General features: G+C 36.9%; 1 protein-coding gene across 6 annotated transcripts in view; it reads left to right on the top strand.

Moving 5' to 3' along the window:
* UBP1 (upstream binding protein 1) overlaps positions 1 to 22641 on the top strand; it is a 52532-nt gene that overhangs the window by 23985 nt on the left and 5906 nt on the right. For 3 of the 6 annotated variants that reach the window (XM_032679244.1, XM_032679238.1, XM_032679266.1), the window contains 10 exons: positions 3039 to 3190; positions 7140 to 7216; positions 9344 to 9449; positions 10056 to 10162; positions 11422 to 11574; positions 11707 to 11817; positions 12364 to 12471; positions 20218 to 20321; positions 21158 to 21212; positions 21402 to 21495. In XM_032679244.1, the coding sequence (XP_032535135.1) occupies positions 3039 to 3190; positions 7140 to 7216; positions 9344 to 9449; positions 10056 to 10162; positions 11422 to 11574; positions 11707 to 11817; positions 12364 to 12471; positions 20218 to 20321; positions 21158 to 21212; positions 21402 to 21495 (1067 nt within the window). The remainder of the gene's footprint in view (positions 1 to 3038; positions 3191 to 7139; positions 7217 to 9343; positions 9450 to 10055; positions 10163 to 11421; positions 11575 to 11706; positions 11818 to 12363; positions 12472 to 20217; positions 20322 to 21157; positions 21213 to 21401; positions 21496 to 22641) is intronic. The other 3 variants (XM_032679252.1, XM_032679258.1, XM_032679242.1) reach the window with 2 other exon arrangements.

Genomic DNA, 22641 nt, shown 5'->3' with positions numbered 1-22641 from the left:
TCATACTTCGTTGACTGTTTTAATTGCCTGTAGCTTTTCCCTGTTTAGATGGGGGAAAAGTGTATGTTCAAGTGTGAAAACACTGATATTTCATTCTTTATGAGTGAACAAATCAAAAAGTTATTTAAATTATATTTCTTTTAAAGATGGTCTGGAAAGGATTTTAAATTAAATTGGTGTCTCTTTTCCTTTGGAATGTACTAGTACCCAGAAGACTCTTTTATAAGAAAAATTTGCCTTGTACTGTTTTCTGGAGTGTTTTTTTGGAATGGTGGCATTTAAGAATGAACATTATGCTTTCTTTACAGCTAAATTGTAGGATTGTGGAGTTGGATGTCTTTATTTCTATTTCTTCAGTGGCAATTAGTCATTACCACTTTGTAAGTATTAGCCAAAGCAGGGTTAAAGCTGGTTAAATTGGTCTTCCATTTGTATTTGTTGGCTTCCAATGCCTTGTCTCTTAACTAACTCATTAACCACATCACACTTTCTTAAGCCAGACCAGCTACAGTTTTATCTGTAAATTGTGGGTGGAAAACGAAGGCTTGAAAGATATTTTTCATAAATACATGAAAGACTTCTCTCCTTAGTCTTGTGTGTTATGTGAAGGCAAGTGCTGCAGAACTCAGTTGAGAATTACAGGTTGTTTATTTGGAGAGATACTTTGCACGCCTTTGCTGTTGTACTTCGACTCTTACGTGTGTATTTGAAACATTGCTCTTGTTCCCGTGTTCTTGCCATTTTAAAGTTCCTCCTCATAAAAACACTAGTGTTTTATGTGCCAAAGTGTGTGGTGAGCAGCTTTTCTGTCTTACTCTGTGAGAGTAAGACACTCTGTGAGATATTGGTTCCGAATCTCACTGAATTATTGATATGGGTCAGAACCAACTCACCATCAGTGTGTGTGCGTGTGGAGAAGAGCTGGGCCTAGACCTGTAGGTCCGTGGTAAGGCCTGCACATCAGGCCTGCTGAGGGCACAGGGCAGAGCTGGAAGGACTGCACCAAACGTGGCTGAGCCCACGCAGAGCCCGTGGCATCACTGAAGGCGATGCAGCCAGGCTGTCAGTGAAGGCAGACCTGCCTGGTAGCCCACCCACACCAAGCCCCTGGAGCCTGTGACTGCTTGCAGCACACCTCACTCTGGCTTGGAAGGCACTGACTGGATATCCTTTCTGGGAGGGAAAACTGAACTATGTTCAGACTCCATGTGAGCTCTCTCTCTGTGTCTTTCCTCTCCTGCAACTTCAACCAGATGAACCATCAGATCTTGTTGGTAACCATTTTTCCTCTCTCTCCTTCTCTCTTTCTTCTTTCTTTACTCTTTTAATCCGTTTTCTTCTTTTACTCCTTTTCCCTCTCTTGTGGGTAACTTAAAAGCAATGAATGGGGTTTTACTAAAGCTGGTATATTGATTGTTTTTAGTGAGGGTTTTCTGTGGCATGGGTGTTTGTGCTGGGTGTTTTAGTGAAATACTTTTTCTTGGTTGTATTTTACTCCTGTAAAATCTTTTGTCAAAATATCTTATTTTCCTCACTAAATTAAAAGAATGTCTCTTAGAGAAGAGTGTGTAACTCTTTCTCCGGATGCTAATTAGAGGTTCTAACGAACCAAAAGGCTTTTAAAAAGTCTTCAGTAAAATGGAACCGCTCTGGGCAGCTTATGGCTTAAAATCCGGAGTGTAACAGATGTGGTGCTCCTTTTCTCTGCACAAGTAAACTCCTTTAAGAGTGTTCACTTCTCCCAAATGGGTATTTCACATTGTCTTCCTTTGTAACTTAGTTAAGCCTTCTCTGGGCTCCAGTTTGAGAAGCTGGCATCAGAAGTAGTTAGAATATGGTACAGCAGGCTTGTAATGCTTTTTTGGACAGTGTCCTGCCTTGTCCTGCTTTCATGCCTCTTTGTAGCACCTTCTGTGGTCCCTCCCTAGTGGAAAGGAACCTGCATGGGTGTCTTTTGATATAAGCTGGATTTCAAGAGGAATTTATAATAGAGTTCTCTTTAAATAAAGTAAGGTCTTGCAGAAATGGAACAGCGGAGAAAAAAATTTAAATCCGAAACTTTTGAGTACAGTGTGCAAATAATAGTGCAATACAGATAAGACAGCTATAATTCTTTTACAAAGTATATTAAATCTATGTATATGATCAGTGTAAGAGATAAAACAAGATACATGTTGGTTAAAAACTGAGTCAGTAGGTGAGGTGGTGTGAGAAATCTTTGAAAATATATTTCTAAACTGAATTACGAAAGTTTCATAGATCTGCAGATGATTTCATCATGAACAAAAATTCAGTGCAAGAAAAACTCTTTGATGTTTAATTTATGAAGGATTACTGTACACAAAGCAGACTAATCTATTGCTAATACAGATTATTCATTTCTGTAGAAAGCAGAAGATGTGTTTGCCGGTTGAGGTGAAGCTGTCTTTCTTACAACAGCCTGTGGACAGCATGGATTGCTCTTTACTCTTCTAAAATTTAGCAGTTCTAAAGTTTTCTGGTGGTTGTAAGTCTTACCTAAGTAAAGTGAATCTTGGTATAAACTTTGTATAACTTTTGTGAATCTGTGGTTTAATCATTTTTGGGCTAAAGCCTAAGAAAAGTTATGATTGAAAAATCTTCGGTGTCCACAGAATTAATAACTTACTTTGGGGAATATATTATCTCAAAGAAGAAAATAAAAACATTGCTTTCATCTGCATGTTTGTTAGGCAAGCTTACCTGTGTTGACAGGCAAAAAGTTTAATGAAAACTGGATTTTTTCAGTGGAGGGAAGAACTGAAGATTAAAATTTCGTAGGAACAGCACAGCTTTATTTATTGCCTGCTTAGGTCCCACAGCATTGTTTATGTATGCCTAAAGTTCTGGTGGACAATGTTTTGGGTACTGCTCATATAGGTTTCACTAATAAACTGAGTGACACAGTTCTGTATGTATCTCATTGTGAGGTTTTTTAAGTCACAAATAACTTTTTTTCCTTAACTCCAGGCAAAACAGGGCCAACGGTCTCACAAAGTTATTTGTTTTGTTCTTTTCAGTGATGTATTGGCACTGCCTATTTTCAAACAGGAAGATTCCAGCCTTCCACAAGAAAACGAGACCAAACATCCACCCTTCCAGTATGTTATGTGTGCTGCAACATCTCCAGCAGTAAAATTATATGATGAAACTCTCACATACTTGAATCAAGGTTGGTATACACATGTGAAGGCAGCTTGTGGTGCAGGTCTAAAACTGGAATGGTGTTTCATGTTTTGATACATGTATGTATGTATATCCAAAATGAATGTATGTAAAAAATTAGCTTGGATGCCTTACTAGTAGTCTTGTTTTTTGTTTAGCTTGTAGGCTCATGTATGTTGTTACTTCCCCTTTAGAGTCTGGTGGGGTTTGGTTTGGTTTGTTTTTTCCTGCTGTGTGTTGCCCCTCTCCATCCCCCACATCCCTCAATAAAATCAAACCAATAGAGCTTTTAGAAGACAGATTCCAGGTAGTAATAGCTTAAAATACAGGATTAATGTTGCATTTCTGTTTAGGTAGTTGCAAGTTAGTTGGATATTTGCATAAGATACACACAAACAACTCTCAAAAGTCAAAATAAATGTTACAGTATCAATCCTTGAACAAAAAGTGTTGCACAACAGAGGCCACTGTAATTGTTCTTAAATTAGCTATGCATATCTGCCCAGAACAGTATTATGTTTGAAATATAAACACAAGTGCAGCTACCTTTGTACATACCTTTGGAGTTTGTATGCATTTCACTATTGTCTGTTGACATGTATCAGAAATTAACTAGATAAATACTTCACCTGAATTGTGCTGGGTTTTTTTCCTCATAGCTTGTGGTTAATTTGCATGCAGACTTGGGGTTTTTTCTTGTAGAGAGGGCACTGACTGCTGGGTAAAATAATCTAAATGTAGTCATTGTCATAGGATATAACCTCCCTCACCTCTGGAAATTCCATTGAAGTTCTAAGTTTAATCAACTAGTTTCTGAACTCAAAATCATTTCTTATTTGTTTTAGTCCATATCAATAACTTTGTACCCTCCCACCCCTCCATCCCTCTCCTCTGGCTCTAATGCTTTAGGATCACTATTCCTAGATTTAGTTCAGCTTTCTTTTCCTTGTGGGTGTTGACTCAATCTCTGTAGACTGCACTGTAATTAGTAGACAGAGCACACGGCGGTGGACTGAAGGAAGAAAGTCCTCGCTATCTTGCTTCTGAGAAGAGCTTGCTATTTAAGTGACAGTGTCTGAAATGACTGTAAATGTTTCTTCTGCCTTTGAAAATCTTTTTTAATATAAAGATTTCATTGACAAAGAAATTTTGCTGGTTTTTGATGTCCTCAGTAACTTTGCTGATGTTGAAAAATGAGAGCGTTGGTATACCTTTTTGTAAATAAATATTGGAAGAAAAAAAACAGTTGGCCAACTTCCTTTCTGTGCTAGTACTTCAAAAAGACAGTATATTTACTGCCTAGGTTAAGACCTTTTCATAAAAATTTCTCTATTAGCTGTAAGCACATATGTATGTATATATGTAAAAATGTGTATCTTGGGATAGTTTTGAGACATGACGTCTTTCCTAGAGAAGCCAGCTTAAAATAAGGATTGGTTTGTAACACTGAGTTGTGCTGATACATGTTTGTGTAAAGAGTTGGATTAAGTCCTCTAGAAAATGAACAATTTAAATCCCCATCACTTCAGTTGTCTGGTTTCTAGTTTGCCCCCATTAGCAGGCTGTGTCTGGTTTAAGTAATTTTCAGGATTTCAAATACCTTCTTTATTTCGTCAGCAGTTGTCTTAGTTTCCTGACTTGGGAATATCAGAAGCAGTGGCAAAATTTGGCCTATCTGTTAAACTGTGGTGTCATTCCCTAAGGCAGTACTTAAGTAAGTCCTGACTTTACCCTCTGTCAGTAAGTATTTTAATGAGAATAGCAAAGAGTGTAGTTCAGAGTTCATCTGGCTGATGCTCTTAGTCACATGATTTAGTTTTAGGTGGTGCTATGAGGAGCGGGGTGTTGGACTCAATCCCTGTGGGTCCCTTCCAACTCAAGATATTCTATGAGCTAATGAAATGTTTAAGATGATCAGGTGTTCAGCTGAAGCTGATTCTAGAGGTTCAGATCTTGGAGTGGTGATGGTTGATTGTTCAGGGGTTTCCAGGGTTCTTACTGACTATGAAATCTCTTAGATGAGTCCATTGAGAATGCATGTTGGAGTTGTGGGACAGTGTTTTGAGTTGGCTGTTGTTCAGCTTGAGGTATATCAAATAACAGAAGGGGTATGGAAGAGAATTGCTTTTGAAGGGGAAGTTTTCTTTAGGTTGGCTTGCACAGTGTGCAGCTTGGCTTGAAGTTCTGTGAGTGCAAGGAACTGCTTGGGAGAGATGGGGTCAAGCTTGGAAAGGGGAGCAAAAAGGTGTCCTTGCCAGCCTGATGGTGACTTGGTAAGGAGGGCTTTGAAGTAGGAACAGCGGGGGAGGGAGAGAGTGACCAGAAGTACTTGAGACAGTGATGGACACGGTTGATGAGCAGAGGGGGCTTGGAACGATGTGCAAAAATGGAACACAGCATCAAAAGAAGGAAGCTTAAACAGGGGCTCCTTCAGCATTTGGATGTAAGCAAACCTCTAAAGCATCATTATGAGGACACCCCAAAACCCTTTCTGGTAAACCAGCATGGCATCTGAAGTGCACATACATCACTAGTGTAAGCAGCATAGCAAGTGGTGCTTTTCACAGTTCCAGAGCTGCTACATGTCCAAAACTCCAGAATGGAGTTTACCTGCTCCTTTGCCTTGAAAACCTCCCGAGTTATTCTTACATTTTTCAAGTCAGGTATTCCTTGATTTTGACCTTTACCAAATTTTCAGTCTTAATACTGTTACTTTGTACCTAAAAAAGGTTAACTACACTTGTTGAGGAAGCAATGGGAATTTTTTTCTTCACATGCCTTGCCCAAAGAAAATGATGAAAAAGAACAGAGAAATACTTGAAGAAGTTTATTAATAGTATTAGATTTTAAAAAGTGCTGACTATAAATATCTCTGTGAGTAAAATAACACTGGTAATTGAACAAGTCTCACAGACAGGAGAAAGGTTTCTTCCTCTTAAATATAGGAGGAGAAATTTTCTATTATTTACCCAGCTGCACTAGGTTTATCTAATTTTTATATGGATTTATGTCTTCAATGACTATATCAATGTTCACATGCTGCTGGGGTAAAGAAAGCCTGTACATGTGTAGAGTATCTACATAAATGTACTAATTGTGTTACAGCAAAAAAAAAACCCTGAAATGGACCACAGCTGGAGGTAACTTTGGTCTGTGAAGCACTGAAAGGAGGTGAAGAAATCATTTGCTTGTTTACAAGGGTATTACCTTGTAGGGCAAGTCAAAATGTCTTAAGTGTGCTATACATTGGAGCATAAAGGTAGTTTGGAGGGCAGTGTAGAAGGTGATGAATTTACTGCATTTGATCTTGGTGAACATGTTGAAATTTATTTTGTCCTATATTTTAATTAGGGAAATGTGATTTTTGCAAACGAATATATGCTGCTCACATTAGAAGAAAAAAAATGCCTGTGGTTCAAATAGATTACTTCAGGCTTACCAGTTTGATGTAAACACTAACTGTCCCTTTTAAAGACTTATTTCTGAAGTCATACAAAGCCTAAAAATCATACGAAGGCAACAGGTACATGGACAAAATTAAACATGGGAGAATAGTATTTATGTTGTGGGAAAAGGATAAAAACTCTGCAAGAGTTTGTTTTGGAAGACCAGTTAATGGTTCTCAGTATGTTGTCTTTCATCATTTTTTTGAAAAAGTAAAGGAATTCAGCTTTGAATTTTTTTTTCTTAAAAAAATATAGAAACAAGTACTTACACTTCATGCAAAATGAGATACTTAAACCTTGAAAGTATCTGTAGTTTTAAAAGGACCGAAAAGTTTCATTTTTTTTCCATTAATTTCCATGCTGTGAAGTGCACATTGCTGTGAAGATCTCAAACACAAGTTTCAAGTAGTGGTATTCTTGCAAACTGTGAATTTTAGTTTAACTGCATTAAACACGAAGTAGCCTCGTGCTCTGACTCTTTCACTGATATGGTTGTTTTTCTCTTTGAAGGTCAGTCCTATGAGATACGGATGCTGGATAATCGGAAAGCTGGAGACATACCAGAGATCAATGGAAAACTGGTGAAGGTGAATTTAAGTTCTCTAGCTAGTGTTACTAACAGACCAGAGACTGTATTCTATGGATATTTTTTTTCTGCCGTCACTAAGGTATTTGTTCAGAATGTGTGGACCAGTGATGTTCACAAATAAAAACATGGGAATATAAATACCCAGTGCATATCGCAGTTGTGTGTACTGAAGACCTGAGTATTTTCTGCAAAGCTTAAGATAGTTGTTTGTAGATTGTATCCAGCATCTTCTGAGCCATTACATTGTCCATTTCAAGTGATTAGGAGAGGTAGGAGGAAGCTGGAAGATCATTTAGATAGAAGTGGAGGTATTGTGAGCATGTTTCTTAATAGGGGAATACCTGGAGCCAACCTGTGGTTTTTGCAGCAGTGGGATATTGGAGATATATCCATAGGAAAATGGATTTCTCTAATTTTGCTGTTTGTTGAGCAGTTTATTCCACAGCTGAGCTCCTTTTCCCAGTTGCAGATTTGTCTCCTTGTGCCTTAATGTTAGCAGAAGGTACTGTGGATCTGAGTATGAAGTACAAGAATGAGGCAGACTAAAAAATTACCAATTCATGGCGCAGATTATTAAAAGAAGTGGTGAAGGGGAAGGGTTTGGATTTTTCTTTTAAGCATCTGATGATTGATTTTATTGAATTATCTAAAAAGTCTTATTCGGATATTAGGAAAGAAGGGAAAAATGTGAATTAAAGTCAATTTGAAAGTGGTGCTGATAAATGCACTGGAACAGTGTGCCTGTGGGAGGCTGAATCTTTACATGTCAACTTTAGGCTGTATAATTTGTGAACTTTGGCTTGCTTATATAGTCCTATGGCTTGTTCTTATTTGTCTGTGAGATAGTTGTTCAGAGATCATTTCAGGAATTGTTAAACATGAGCATAAAACTGGGATTTGTGAGTTATGTAATTTTACAACCTGGCATGGTGACTTGCTGCAATAAGCACGTGGAATATTTGCACCCTTAGGTGCTATTTCCTTGTAGCCTTGGGGTATCTCTCTGGTGTAATTTTCTAGGTTTATATATGGGTGATGAGTCATTTGGTAGGTAGAATAGGACAAAGCAGTGTAAAAGTTTAAAAAAGTAAATTTTACCATAGCAAGGTGTTGTAATGCTGCATCAATTAACTTTTTGTTTTGGCCACTTAAATACTGGAATCCCAGTACTTTACCAAAGAAGGCATTTCATGGTGGTGGAGGTGGCTGCAAATATTTCCAAGTTCCAAACTTGCCAGTTTGCAGTGCAAAAGGAGTGGTATGTTTGTGTGTGTTATCTTTGAAATAAACCCAAGGAAATGCAATGAAGAGGCACTCCATTTAAAAGTTCTTGGGTTTTGTGGACTCTTTTGGCTGCTGTTAATACAGGGAAGACTGTAGAATAATGAAAAAAAATGATGCAAACATGTCTGTATTCTATTTGTTGGGTAGCAATTAATGTGTGCAGTATTTCTCCCCCCCCCCCCCCCCCCCCCCCGTAACAAATTGTTTGGTATGTGCATTCATACATTTAGCAGTACCAAAATTGGTCACAAATTGTTAGATAATTGCTTCTACCTGAATAAAGTTAATCATGTTATAGTTGTTTTAGATCAGTATTTCAGATAGAGTAGTTGGGAAAATTTGGAAGGGTTTTTTATCCCTTCTTTCTGTTAATTAAAATCATAGATTGTAAATATGCTTATAAATACTAGGAAGGGAGTTTATTTTATTTCTTAGAATGTACCACAAAAAATCATAGCATTTCCACTGAAAAAATGGTCAGTAATATTCACCACTTTTTTTGTGTTGCATTCTAAAATAATTTGATGTTGCCGAGACAGCATTGATACTGTGCTGTCAGTGTTGCTCAGTTTGCTGCATGTAATTCATAGTGACCTTTAGAATATGCAATGAGATGTAATTCTCTCTTGCATTTTTACCACGTTTTCAAGTATCTCCTGCTCAGTTCTATTTCTATGTTCTGGAATATTTTGGGATCCTGATGGTTGCCAAATTTTTTGCTGTAAACATGTATTTATCAGCACTGTGGCTATTTTGAACTGTTTTAGAACTTTATCTTCAGGCTGGTTTTAAATGTGCAGTAACTTGTGGGTCATCAGATGCTCGTTTTCTTCTTTATTAGAGTATTATAAGAGTTGTGTTCCATGACAGAAGATTGCAATATACAGAGCACCAGCAGCTGGAAGGCTGGAAGTGGAACCGCCCTGGGGACAGACTTCTTGACTTAGGTATAATTGTTTATGTTGGTTGCCACTGTATGAAATTCACTTCTCAAATTTAAGTTGATCATGTTCATACTTATACTGGAGCTGGTGAAAAAGGACTGACCAGTTTTTCTGGATTCTGCTTTCTCATCGTGTGTATTTTGAATATAAATGTTCTTACCACTGTCACATTCCTTTAAAACTATAAAAAGTGCTATAAAAGTAAGATAGCAACTCTACGACCTTACACATTTAATAATCTTTCTAATTTTGATTACTAAATGTTACAGTAATTAGGTGAACACAGACAAAAGTAACTTCTAGTAGATTGTGAAAATGGCGCCAACGTGGTTTCTGTACTTTGCGTAACTTGATCATTTTTGGTGCGTGATTTGGGATGGCAACAGGGGAGGAGAACCAAAAAACCCCCAAAACCTTGAGTACTTTGTATGTTGAATCTGCTAAGTTCTTCGTATCCTAGGAAACTGTTTTTAGGCTTATGCCAAGCCACCAAAGCCCACATTTTTCCACCCTGCCTTGTTTATGCTGATGGTAACCTTTTTTACAATTTATTTATACTGTTTTCTTGCAATATTAATAATTTGATATATATGCTGCTTATTTTAATAGATATTCCAATGTCTGTTGGAGTCATTGATATCAAGACAAATCCAAGCCAGCTCAATGCAGTTGAATTTTTATGGGATCCAACAAAATGTACATCTGCTTTTATTCAGGTTTGAAACTTTATTTGACTGGATGTCTGTGTTTGGTGCCTTTCAGGTCACAACCACTAGTATATTTGCACTACAGAGTGTCTCAGTTTCTTACTTGTGAGATGGCCATTAAATACCATCTTTGTGAAAAAACACAAAGGTTCATAGTTCTGTTAAGGTCCCTAGTAAGGTTTTTCAATTTACTTTGAGTTTATAGAAAAATAGATTAAAAACTTTCAAAAAACTCTTTGAAGAAAACTGTCAGAGTTAAAAAATATTTAGTTATAAGAAGTATAAGAATTAACTAGTATCCCTCTCAATAACTCTCATCACTACTTTCTTTTTTCAAGTGAGAAGCTCACGTGCCTGGTGGTGGGCTTAAGCAGAATCTTGACTTGAGGATAGAAAATGAAAAGTATGGTGTTAAAAAATGAGGGGTTTAAATCAGATATTCAGAGATGTTTCTTACTATATCAATAGGCTTCCTTGTATTAGGAATTTTATTATTTGTGTATTTAATATTCAGAGCAACTGAACATTCTTTGTTTGGGAATTATTAATATGGAATGTTCAGATTTGCATTGAGATTTTTACCTTTTGTCTCAGATCTGGTTTTATTATAAAAAGGTATAGGTATAAAGTTTGAGATAGCAGTGTTTCTTACTGAGGCTGTCAAAATAGGTTAAATTCCATATTGTCAATAAATTAATTTTGATCTAGTATAATAAAAGATACTTTTTTTAGTAGGAGTTACATAATTAATAAAATGTAGTCTCCTTGAAGAAGTACAAGATAAACTATTGAATATTTTTGTTTATGCACTTCCTTAGAAGTGGTAACAGACTGAAAATGGAACTGATACATATTATGCAAGTATAATTCACTCATTCTAAAGGCTCACTTAAAGTTCCATAAGGAAGCAAAAAAAAATTGGGAGCCCTGTCCAGTGAGATTCATCATAACTCCTTCTGTTGCACTGATTTTCTCCTTAGATATCTTTTAAGGGTATTTCTAGCATATAAATCCAGATTTCATTCTGATGTCACACCTGAGGCAATTCCATACTGATTTAAAGACCTGTGGACTTATAGAGTTGGGCATATTTGAAAATATCCTGACATGAGGATGCATGAGATGAGAAACTCTTCTAGTCAGTGACCTTTTATAGCTTTGCTAATATTTATTGCAAGAAACTGTATGTGATGTTGGTAACATGTAATAAAATTTATGTCTGGAATGCTTCTGAGGGTCGTTTTTGTTTGGTCATTGTTTCCTTTCAGGTTCATTGTATCAGCACTGAATTTACCCCTCGTAAACACGGAGGAGAGAAGGGAGTTCCTTTTAGGATTCAGGTTGACACTTTTAAACAGACTGAAAATGGAGAATATACAGATCATCTGCATTCAGCTAGTTGTCAAATCAAAGTTTTTAAGGTAACAGCAGAAAACAGATCCTTAAGTCTCTCAGAAGTTCTCATAAAGATGCAGAACATGGTGATGTTACTGCTTGACTTCTGAGATCAGATTTCAGTACCATTTTCGACTTGCATTCTTGTTCATTTATAGCCCAAAGGAGCAGACAGAAAACAGAAAACAGACAGAGAAAAGATGGAAAAGCGAACTGCACATGAAAAAGAGAAGTATCAGCCTTCATATGACACCACAGTTCTTACAGAGGTAATAAAATAAAATTGCGTCTGCTGACTCAGGAGAAAATACATAGATACAGCATGTTGCTTAGCTGCAGTCTTGGAAGGGTTGGGGAAGAATTAGTTCTACATAAAGATAAGCTTTTTATTTGACAAATTTGTCCAGTGAGCAACAACACTAAATTTTAAGCTATTGTTTGGTAAACTTGCATTTAGATACTTGATAGATTCTTGTATTAAACCACACTAAGATTGAACGCTGTTTGACTGACTGTACTGAACCCTCAAGACTTTTGATAGAGATCCAAAAATCTTGCATATGAAAAGCAAAAACAAAAAAAAAAGAGGGGGGACTCTAGAACTTAGTTACCAAATTTGAGCTTCAAAGTCTGTTTTACGGAGATTATTGAGTTTAAGGCCAGAGCCTCAGTAGTTTTTTGCATTTTCTCTTAATTTAAACATCAGTGAGTTCTATGCGGTTTTCTGAATATTTCAGAAGTTTTTAAAAGGCTTTTAGATCTTTCCTCACTGTATAATGAAAAGAAATTGATCCACATCTTTGGTGTTTGTCCAGATGAGGCTTGAGCCTATAATTGAAGATGCAGTTGAACATGAGCAGAAAAAGTCCAGCAAGCGGACTTTGCCAGCAGACTACGGTGATTCTCTGGCAAAGCGAGGCAGTGTAAGGGACTTCTGCTTACCTTTTGATTATGCAAGATACCTTGTGCAGTGTTAGATATAGGAGAAACTTCCATTATATTAAGTAAAAATATTTTGATTGCTGTGTCTTAATTTTATTCACTTTTATGTGTACCAATTACTCCATGTTTGTTTTCAGCAAAGGAATCCTTCCTAAATCTAACACTTAAACTGTTGCAGAGGGACTGTGTAACTTAAAAGTCAAGAACAAGTTTATGTGACTTTAAATGAAATAGCTTTTTGCTTTCCTAAATGTATGTAATTAGTGGAAGTAAGAACAGTGAAATTCAGTGGTTTGTCCCTGTCTGTACTTACATTCAGCAGAAGTTTTCATGTACATCAGTATTTTTGAAAGTGCCATGTGTTGTAGATGGTTGTTACTGATTTTTTCCTTTAGCCATCTACATACTGTGCTCCAGGCAGGTTTAATGCAGCTCAGAAGTGTCCGTTCATCTTCCTGAAGTGTTACATTAACCCTGTATGTTTACCCCAAAAGGAAGCTAACATATATCCCGTGACCTCCCTAACGTATGTCCTCTGTAATCGTCCTGTCAGGGGTTAGCATTTTAGATCTCTTAAATGCTGTTCCTTAAGGTGAATATCATTATGAATATCACATGTTTGAGAGAAACAATCCCACATCTTTCATTTAGCAAGTTTGAATGTCATTTAATACCGTGGCTGTGCAAGACAGTTATTTGACTGTTCTTTGAACAGGCACACTGTGCTGATTGCAATTTCCTGCCAGTGCTTAGGCAATGGCTGTCTGACTCCTGTCCCTCAGACATAACTTGGTTTGTATTTATGATCTGTGAAAGTGATGTATAAGGTTTTATATTTCAGTTATAAAATACTTCAGAATATACCTCTTCTTTATAAACCATGTAACGGGTGGCAGGGAACAAGCAGTATTAGTCAGATGGGTTCTTTGAAGGATTTGTGGGTGGGTTTTTTATGTTGTGCACCCTGAAACTATTGTAGATACTAAGCTGCCTGAATTTACCTTCTACTGTTCTTGGCTGTTGGGTTGGGTTGGTTTTGTTTTGTTTTTGATTTTTCTTTTAAGGCACACTTTAAGGATTTTTTGGCACAGTGTTTTTTTATTAGTTTCAGCTGGCCCTGGGGTAGAAACAGGACAAAACAGGATTTTATCACTTTCACTTATAAAGCATCTTTTGAAGCTGGTCTTTGAGGGATTTCTGTGTTATTGTTTACCCTATGCTCTCTTCTCTTTCTGTTGTTATTTCATTGAATGATTGTTGCTTATAGGAAGAATAATCAAGTATTTTTAAAAAAATTAAACAAATTCAGTGTCCAGAATAGAACGTGCTGTAGCTAAATGATACCTGGAAATTGTCTAACCTTTTCTTGACAATCTCTTGAAATATTAAGCTTCTACGAATGGAAGTATTGCCTTAATTGTACAGAAAAAAAGCTGAGGTAGGACAGTACTGGACTTGTAATGCCTTTCCCAAAGCACATAAAGGACAATGACCCACAGGCTATTTTGAATAACAGGTATGCACAGCTTTCCAGTTCTCTTAATTGTGCAGCTGACTTTTCCTGGTTTGCATTTGCCCTTAATAAAATGTTGTCTTGAGATAACTCAGTGAGTTTGTTCAGACCATTTGGAATTTTATCCATGTAGTTGCTTACTTGGTTTTGTTTGCAGATTTAACACATGATATTTCCATCATTACAATGATTTTTATCATTAGCAAAATTATTAAAAATCAACAAGCCCATAAAAAATACCAAGAAACACTATTTTTGCTGTATTCATAGTGGTACATTGGTAATTGCTACACATTCACTAAACATTGCGTTTAGCTATATAAGTTGCTTTCTTGATCGATAAAAAGAATATCGGATTTATATCTTGAAGGCCAACTCATCAGGCATTCTTCTCTTGTCACCAGACAGTCTTATTCTTGGGGGCCTTCTAAATATGGACAGGGATGATACATGTTTCTACTTAGAGCAATTCTGTCCTTGCAAATCTCTCTTCCCAGACTTGGCCGTCAGAAGCTTTGGCTGTTACCAGACTTCCCTCATACACGTAGATCAGATGTTCTGTATATGCAGTACAGTTGTCAGAGGGGCTTAGACACTAAAAGTGAAGGCCTGTTTCCATACATCTAAGTATGAAAATTGACACTGTTTTACATATTATATATGGTGTATCTTTTTACTTCAGATGTCCTGGGAACTGTAGCTCCATTACAGAAAAACAGTATTGTTTGGAGTGTGTTTTTCTTGATGCAGTCAGGAGTGCTGGCTGTTACTTAGCCAGTGCTGCTTCCTAGATGCCCAGAAATAGTTCTCTTGTTACCTTTTCTTGAATTCTGGAAATTAATATGGATACAATCTGTAGTTCTCTTCCTTTTTAAAGCTGTGTATTCTTATCTTCCGCTTACACCTAACCTGTTATATAGGCTGTCTTTTTTATTCCTTTTTGCATCTCATTTTGTGTGTTGTTTTTTTTATTCTGTCCCTGCAAGGTTCTGTTGTTCTATTTGTTGGATATTTCTATTTTTTTCTTTCTTTTTTCTTCCTCTCCCCTAAATGATTACTTCCAGATGAGTCATAATCAGATTTGGACAGATCAGTTTCTCACTGTGTTTCCTTCAGAAAACATTGAATCTAATATGTTTTCTTTCCAATTTAATTTGTATGGGATTATAACACAATGCAAGGAGTTGAGTGAAACTTCATTTCTGAACAGCCATTCTGCTCTTTCCTAAGAACCAGAGGGTTTTTTCTAATTAGCATAACCCATCTTTTCTTTACCACTCATTTTCATAGCAGTGCCATCTAGGTATGCTTTTCCATGACTTCTCTTAATTCACCTGATGTATCAAAATTCAGTGCATTTACTGCAGTTTCTGCAGTGTTTATCTCAGTATTTTCCAAACAGATACGTAGTTAAACTGCTTGTTAAGACTCTTTTTTCATGCTATGGAGCATTGACTTTCTCTGTATATATATGTGCTGGTTTAAAAGTAAACCAGTGGGACAAATGAACCCAACTTGAGAGATTACAAGTCAGAGTTACAATTTACTAAAAAGGTTACAATAAATGCAATGATACAAAGAAAAACTGATTTTAACCCCCAAAGACAGATGTATAACCCCGCACCCTGGGACAAGAGCAGAACAGTGTGCGTTAGCCCCTGTGCTGAGCACCACGTGGTCCCCCTGGGTGCAAAGTAAAAGGAAAGGAAACCTGTTGGTCCAGAAGATGGCTGCAGTTCTGTTGAGTAATGATCACAGTCTTATCGAGAGTGGCAGTCGCAGTCCTGTTGAAGTTCTGGTCCTCCTCTGGATCCATCGAGTGGTACCAGAAGTCCCAAAACCCCAAGATTATATGTGCTCAGGTTAGGGTGGGAATGTCCAGTACCTCCCCCAGGGTGGGGATTTTCACTCTGTGAGTCAAAGGATATTTCTGGAGTCTTTGGTAGTGTAGGTCATTGCAGCTGCCTATTATGCCAGTCCAGTATGGCCCATTAGCAAAGATGACCCCTCAGGCTGGGTATGAAGGTGCTAATGCCTCCCCGAGGTGTGAAGACAAAGAAACTCTCACAGGGTTTCTTTAACACCCAGCTTGTAGCCTGAGGTGCCCTGGGCAGCTGCTGCAAATTATCCATTATTAACAGTCCATCAGAAATGACACAGAGGGTGTAGAATACACAGTTTTGGTTATACCCACATACTGATAAACTGGTCCTGCCCCCGTAACTAGGACAGTATAAAAGGCTACAAACTCAACACTCTTTTCTGGACCTCAGAGGGGATGTTTATTTACAGATGACCTTCATTCAGGAACCATTTTGTGAAGGAGGCACTTTGTGTTTCCTCTCTCCTAATATATAGAAGACAGTGGTTATGTGAGGAAGAAGAGAAAAACCCCACCAGATTCTTTCTTTCTCCTGCTTTGAATTTGGAAAAATAGGCAAATTTGGTTTGTGGTAGTTGGGTCTTTGAACTTTTTTCTGTCTGCAGTATCTTAGTTGATTTTTATATTAGTGTATAGTATATGTCATGAGCTAGAATATATAAACTACAATTTGACTAAACTTGGTCAGATGGTAATTTTTTGCAGATAAAGGTCATTATAGAGCACATGGAAGTTAGAAGACTTCCTGGTATAGGCCTTGAAATCAATTAGTATATTAAGTTTTGGACATGAAATATTGGAGCAGAAGTTAAATATTTTCTGTAAGTGACTTAAATTTAGAATATAAAATCTTCTAGAGGCTACATGAAGCAGGAAGTGGAGCTGGAACAAAACTAATTTAGCAACATGAGCATAGTATTTATTCAACATCTATACTTTGTGTAGCAGTATCAGCATACAGGATATGTAATGTGGGTGACTTCACATTTTGGGAATAAGTTCTTCTGCACTCATAACAATTAAGTCTGTATGCACTGAAGTTTTTTGCTTTTGCTGGCAACTGTGTTGGTTTGGGGCAAACCCCCTGTATTTTATAGCTTTGTTGAAAAAGCTGTATACCATGTATGAGAAAATTGATGATCTTTGCTTTCTAAAGATGATTCTGTCTGCTCAAGTATAGTAAGTCTAACTTGGAGAACAAATTAGACTTACCGTATTTTGTTTTCATGTTTATTCGGGACTTGAATATAGTATAGAGTTCTTTGTCAAAGTTCAGTTTGAAAAAAAGGCATAAATTTGGGCGTATTCCAGTAGATTGGAAGTAGGAAGGGGAAGGACATTGAACAGTGGCTTAGAATTGCTTGAGATTTTGCAATTCCTCAGAAGCTAGGAACATTCTGAGTTTAGGTGCTATATATACTGAATCTGGAAAGTCATTCTGTCGTTCTTAGAAAGATTTGTTATCTTCTCTTTAAATCAGTAAAACCATTGCTCAACACTTCATAACTTCATTCATGGCCTATACAGAAAGCTGTTAAAGATTTGAAAACAAAATAGTTTTCTCCTTCTCATGAATTAATCCACATTTGGAAATCAGACACAGTTTACAGAGTACAGTTGTATCAGTAGTATTGTATCAGTGTAGTAATGGAGGGCAGTTAGTCTTGAGACCTCAAACACCTGATCTTTGGAAATTCAGCAGTGTATATTTTTTTGTGTATTGTAGGTAAAGGTATAATGCCAATCTTATTTCTGTTTTGTGATGACTTTTTACAGAGTTGAATGCTTCCTTGTGACAGAATGACATTTTTCTCCTGGTTTTGTGTTCACTGGCCAGGGACTTCAGTATTAGTATCATTATCTTGCTGAATGTCCTTTGCTTAACTCAGTTTTGCCTTAGAAATATGAGAAATATCCTGATTGATCAGAGGACAAGTCTGTGAAGTCCAGTGTCCTGTGCCCCACAGTGGGATTGGCAGGTGCTGTTTCAGGGAAGCCCTGCCACTTTCTGTGATCCATTCTCCTTATAACCACCCACCTCCCCTAGGATCCAGAATCATCCTACAGGATGTTAGAAAGCACGTCTGCTCAGTCTTTTTAGTGTTACTGGATTTGATGCCCAGGCATTTGCCTAGTCGTCTTTCTGAACCTGTGGGTTTGTGAAGTGTAGGACAGTTGTGCATGGAAATGATTCCGAAAACATAATCAGCTCAGCTCGGGTTAATTGCTGGAAGACTTTTTTGTTCCTTGAACCTTTCAGAATTAAGTATCTCAGTGTTCAAATACTCGTTTTTCCCTCCACAACCTGTAAGACTGAAGAAAGGAGAACGGAGCCAATAGACATGTTGCAGTAGTATATCACTTACTACTACTTTTTTTTTTCTTTTTAACCAACTGATTCAGTCTCAGTGGATAGATAGTGATGTTTTTGCTGGAAGAGGAGACTAGGTAGGAAAATGTATTTATGTATTTATGCTTTGGGTTGGCATTCTGTTTCTCTAAATACTTAAAATTTGCTTCTTCCTGAATTTAAACCCAGAGTTCTGTTGTGAAGAACTTCAGCTGGTTTGAAGGACAGAAACATTACCCGCAGTACCTGCCTTGGGAAATGTCTCAAAAGACATTCTCTGGCACCAGTGCATTCTTTGCTGACCCTGAATTTAAATATATGGTGAATAGAATCCTGTTAGGGAATGGTGGCTAAGGATATAGAGCTTGCATCTGTGCGTCCACATAAACATCTTAGGTTAAAATATAGGGAGAGAATGTCAGAAAATTAAAGAATATTAATAGCTCTTTCAAAATATTTCAGAAGAACAAAGTTAACATTATTATGTTGAGCTTTTATTTTCAACTTATGGCTTTGGACCACATAATTAGGGAATGAAGGCCTCTTGAAACTACGTATGTGTTGTAATATGTCATCTTTGATATTAACATAAAAAATGAGCTTGAGAAGAGAAACAACAGATGGGAGTATACAGAATAGGAGGAAGAACATGTCATCCTACAAGGTCACAGAGGAGCGTGCTTTGTGTGGGGGGCACTGTTTGTAGGCTGAAGGGTGGCTTTGACTGCATAATCAAAGGCTGTGTGTACAGTAGGTAGCAAAAATGCTGGTTTGAGTCAAATCTCAGACAGATAAAGAATGTTCCTAATTTCTAAGCTATTTGCATGCAAGACTTAGTTTTTTTAAATTCTGTGCACTGTGCTGGGGAACTTGCTATCTTAACTCTGACAACTGAAGACTGGAGTCCAGCACAGAAATGTTGTTGCCTCTCTTAGAGAAGATGGCAGCCAGTTGGTGTTGCACTTGTTTACTGTTTACCCTGGATGGCAGAAAGATCTTTCAACACAAAATTGTTGAAATAAGTTTGCATTGATGTTAGTTCATACTTATTCTCCTCCCTCCTCCTCTTCCCCGCTACAAGGCTATGATATAACTCTGGAAATTCCTTACAAGGTATTTAGCTGGTGCATGATAAGCATATCAGAAATCTTTGTTGTTTTAACAGGCATGGTCTTAGTTTACCTCATCTTGGGCTACTTGCTTGTTTTAATCATGCCTTCAAAGATACCAAAATGTGGTTTTTGTTTTTCTTTAAAATACTGGATTTTCAATAAGCACTAAAGGTAGCCTTGTCTTGAAGGGCTTAATCATCATGATTTAAAAAAATACCCAAAAAAAGACTGACAAAATTTGACAGCTGGCTTATCTTGTCCTTGTGATGACTTGAATTTGTGTAAAAAATTCTAGTTTACCAAGCAGTTCAGAAAAATCAGTCCATGTAAGTAAACATATTTTAGTCCTACTGTAAATGAATAAAAAATTTGAAATTAAAAAAAAATTATACTGAAAATTCCATGTGTATTTAATTGCTCTCAGGTACATTTATCCACAAGATAAAATCTAGCTTCACAGCTTCACGTACTATTACTGAGCACCTATTGTCATGTCGTGATACCTGCAGTTTAAACAGCCCTTTCATCCCGCAGGATGAAAGAAGTTTTTTTCCAGCAGATGGCTGGGAGTTGGTTGGCTTTGTTTTAGACTGAATAATCTGTACAGGTCTTTTGTCAGTTTCACAAATAATACCGTAATTTTTTTTAAACAGAAGACAGTATAACTAGGAGTCTTCATGAAAGAAAAAGATAGAACTGATTTTTACCTGGAATATCTGCATGTAATTTGCGGGATAGAGGGAATCTTGATTTGGAGTTGCAAATCAGAATACTCGGTGGATAAAATCCTGGTTTTAAATGAAACAAGTGTGCATCAGAGTAAAGAATGTATTGTCAAGAGAAACTCAAGTTTTAATTCTTTATCTTCAGTGCTCACCGTGGCCTGATACTCCTACAACATTTGTAAACAACAGTCCTACTCCTGCTCCAACTTTTACCTCTGCTCAGCATAATACCTACAGTGTCCCAGACAGGTAGGTTTCTATTCTGTACCCCAATTAAAGATAGCATTTTAAAATCAGGCTTATTCAAAAGTGTTTTCTGAGTAAATGCAACTATGTTCTGGTTCCATGGGGAGCTGAAAGATCATTTTGACCTATATATTCATTTTATAGTACGATACTATCATTTGGTTCAGTTATAAGGTCATTACTTCTGCATCACCATTTTTCTTTCTTCCTATATGTTTTTAAAAACAACTTCTTGTCCTTTGTCATATAGCAAATACTTTACCTTTTAACTATTCTAATTTAGTCCTTGCCTGGAAGGACTGGAAACTATTTTTAGCTTTTTTCATTAAGAACAGTTCATTCCCCTCATACACAGTTAATATAATCTGTACGAAAAAAACCTATCAATTCACAAGCATTTCAACAAAAATTGCATTGGTAACATTTTATATTGAGTCATTAATTAAACTACTATAACCAAATTTGCATTTGATCCAAAAATGATTTACAATGGTATTGTCTGGTCTGTATACTGGTTTTTGTCTGCCTTGTATTTTACTAATTCTTCCTCAGTCACCCTTCTAAGGCAGTGAAGTGGCCATGTAACCTCCCTTGAGTGTTGGTAAATCTGCCTCTCCAGTATATAAAGGATATATAAAATAGGAACCAGATCACTTCCATATTGAAGTGGGATGATCTTTCTCTTGAGTTTAACAAGTTTCAATCTATGTGGTGTTTAATATGTCTTTCAGCTGTGATATTTATTGTTTTGGGAATTTCAAGTTATTTTTGAACAACGCTTAAATATTCTGGTTCATAAAATTCTAGTAATACTTTTCTTTTTGTTTTTTAATCTGTAGCAATTCTTCCTCCCCAAATCATCAAGGAGATGGAACCTCTCAAGGATCAGGAGATGTGAGTGTTTGCTTTCTGATACTGAGCATGGCTGTAGTTGTATAGTTGTATCAGAACACTTGATTTATACTCGATGTTAATAGGTACTGAGGAAGTGTTTAACTGAGGGAAATTTTTTAATGGCTTGGGTTCTGTTAGTTTTGGTTTTTTTAGTATCCAAATTTTCATATCCAATCTTGTTTCTTACAGCAGCTTCATCCTTCGGCCACGATCCAGGAAACTCAGCAATGGTTGCTCAAGAATAGGTTCTCAACCTATACAAGGCTTTTTTCAAATTTCTCAGGTATCTGGAGTTTACTTTTTTCTTTCTTGGTGTTAATGAGCAAGTTCTGTGTTGGAAAATAATTCTCTAAGAACACATGGTATACATATTTATTTACTGATTTGCTTATTAAATAGCAATGCAGTTTCCACTTGTGTTTCTGGACACAAGACATGGCAATAGATGCACTATGTGGAGCTGTGTTTTGTTGTTTGCTTCTTCAGTCTTGCATGTAATTGTGCAAAGGGTGGGATGACACTACACACCATAAATAAAATTTGTTTTCTTTGGAGACACATGATGAATGATGCCAGCTCTCTGCCTCTTGGCTTAGCTCGTGCTTCAGTCAGGATTCCCTTTGTACCAGACTTTTTCCCTGGTCAAGGGAAGGTTTATTCTTCTGCTACGGGTTAGTTTTTGATCTGTGCTACTTGTATTATGGCTGCTAAGCTTTTTCAGTAAACTTCAGTACCAAATTCTGACCAAAACTCTTGGAAAACTTTTCTTCTTCATCATTATTATCATAATAAAAGTCAAATACTAGCTGGCTGGTTTTTCTTTTAAACAACAGGTGTGGTGTATGTGGCTTTTATTATACTACTTCAGGTGTGGGCATTTTTTGATTACAGTATTTAAGGGCCATGATAAATTATTTTTACTGGCTTTTACCTGTGCATTCCTAGATAGTTGTGGAGTATTTTCACAAATAAAGATTTTTTTTTCCTGTTTTCCCACTCATCTATTACAGTGACTGATTTTTCAGATGGTTGATTTCTTCATTGACACCTATGCTGCTTCTCAGAAGAATCTTCCATTTTGTTTTTACATCTCCTTAGTATCTCTGAGGCTTCCTTTTCTAAAGTAAATCTTCAGGGAAGCAGTTGTTTTCACAGATCATTAATTGACATCATCTTTAAAAAAAAAACCAAACAAAAACCAAAGCTGATTTTGGATGGAAGTATCCCACAGCCTGGACTTGCCCCAGGTTGCTGATGTACTGATTTGTCCACACTGCTTTAGTTATGCCAGCCTTTTAGCAGCATTACATGAGTGCATTGTTATAACTTAAGTGCACAGAGGACATGAGGAATGAGTTGAGTGCCTGGTATAATTCACTGAGTGAAAAGCCATCAAATATCTTTGCTCTGTATTTTGCATGTGTTCAGA

Source organism: Chiroxiphia lanceolata, chromosome 1 (assembly GCF_009829145.1).
Source record: "Chiroxiphia lanceolata isolate bChiLan1 chromosome 1, bChiLan1.pri, whole genome shotgun sequence".
Classification (NCBI taxonomy): Eukaryota; Metazoa; Chordata; class Aves; order Passeriformes; family Pipridae; genus Chiroxiphia; species Chiroxiphia lanceolata.
This window is presented reverse-complemented; position numbering and strand designations above follow the sequence as displayed.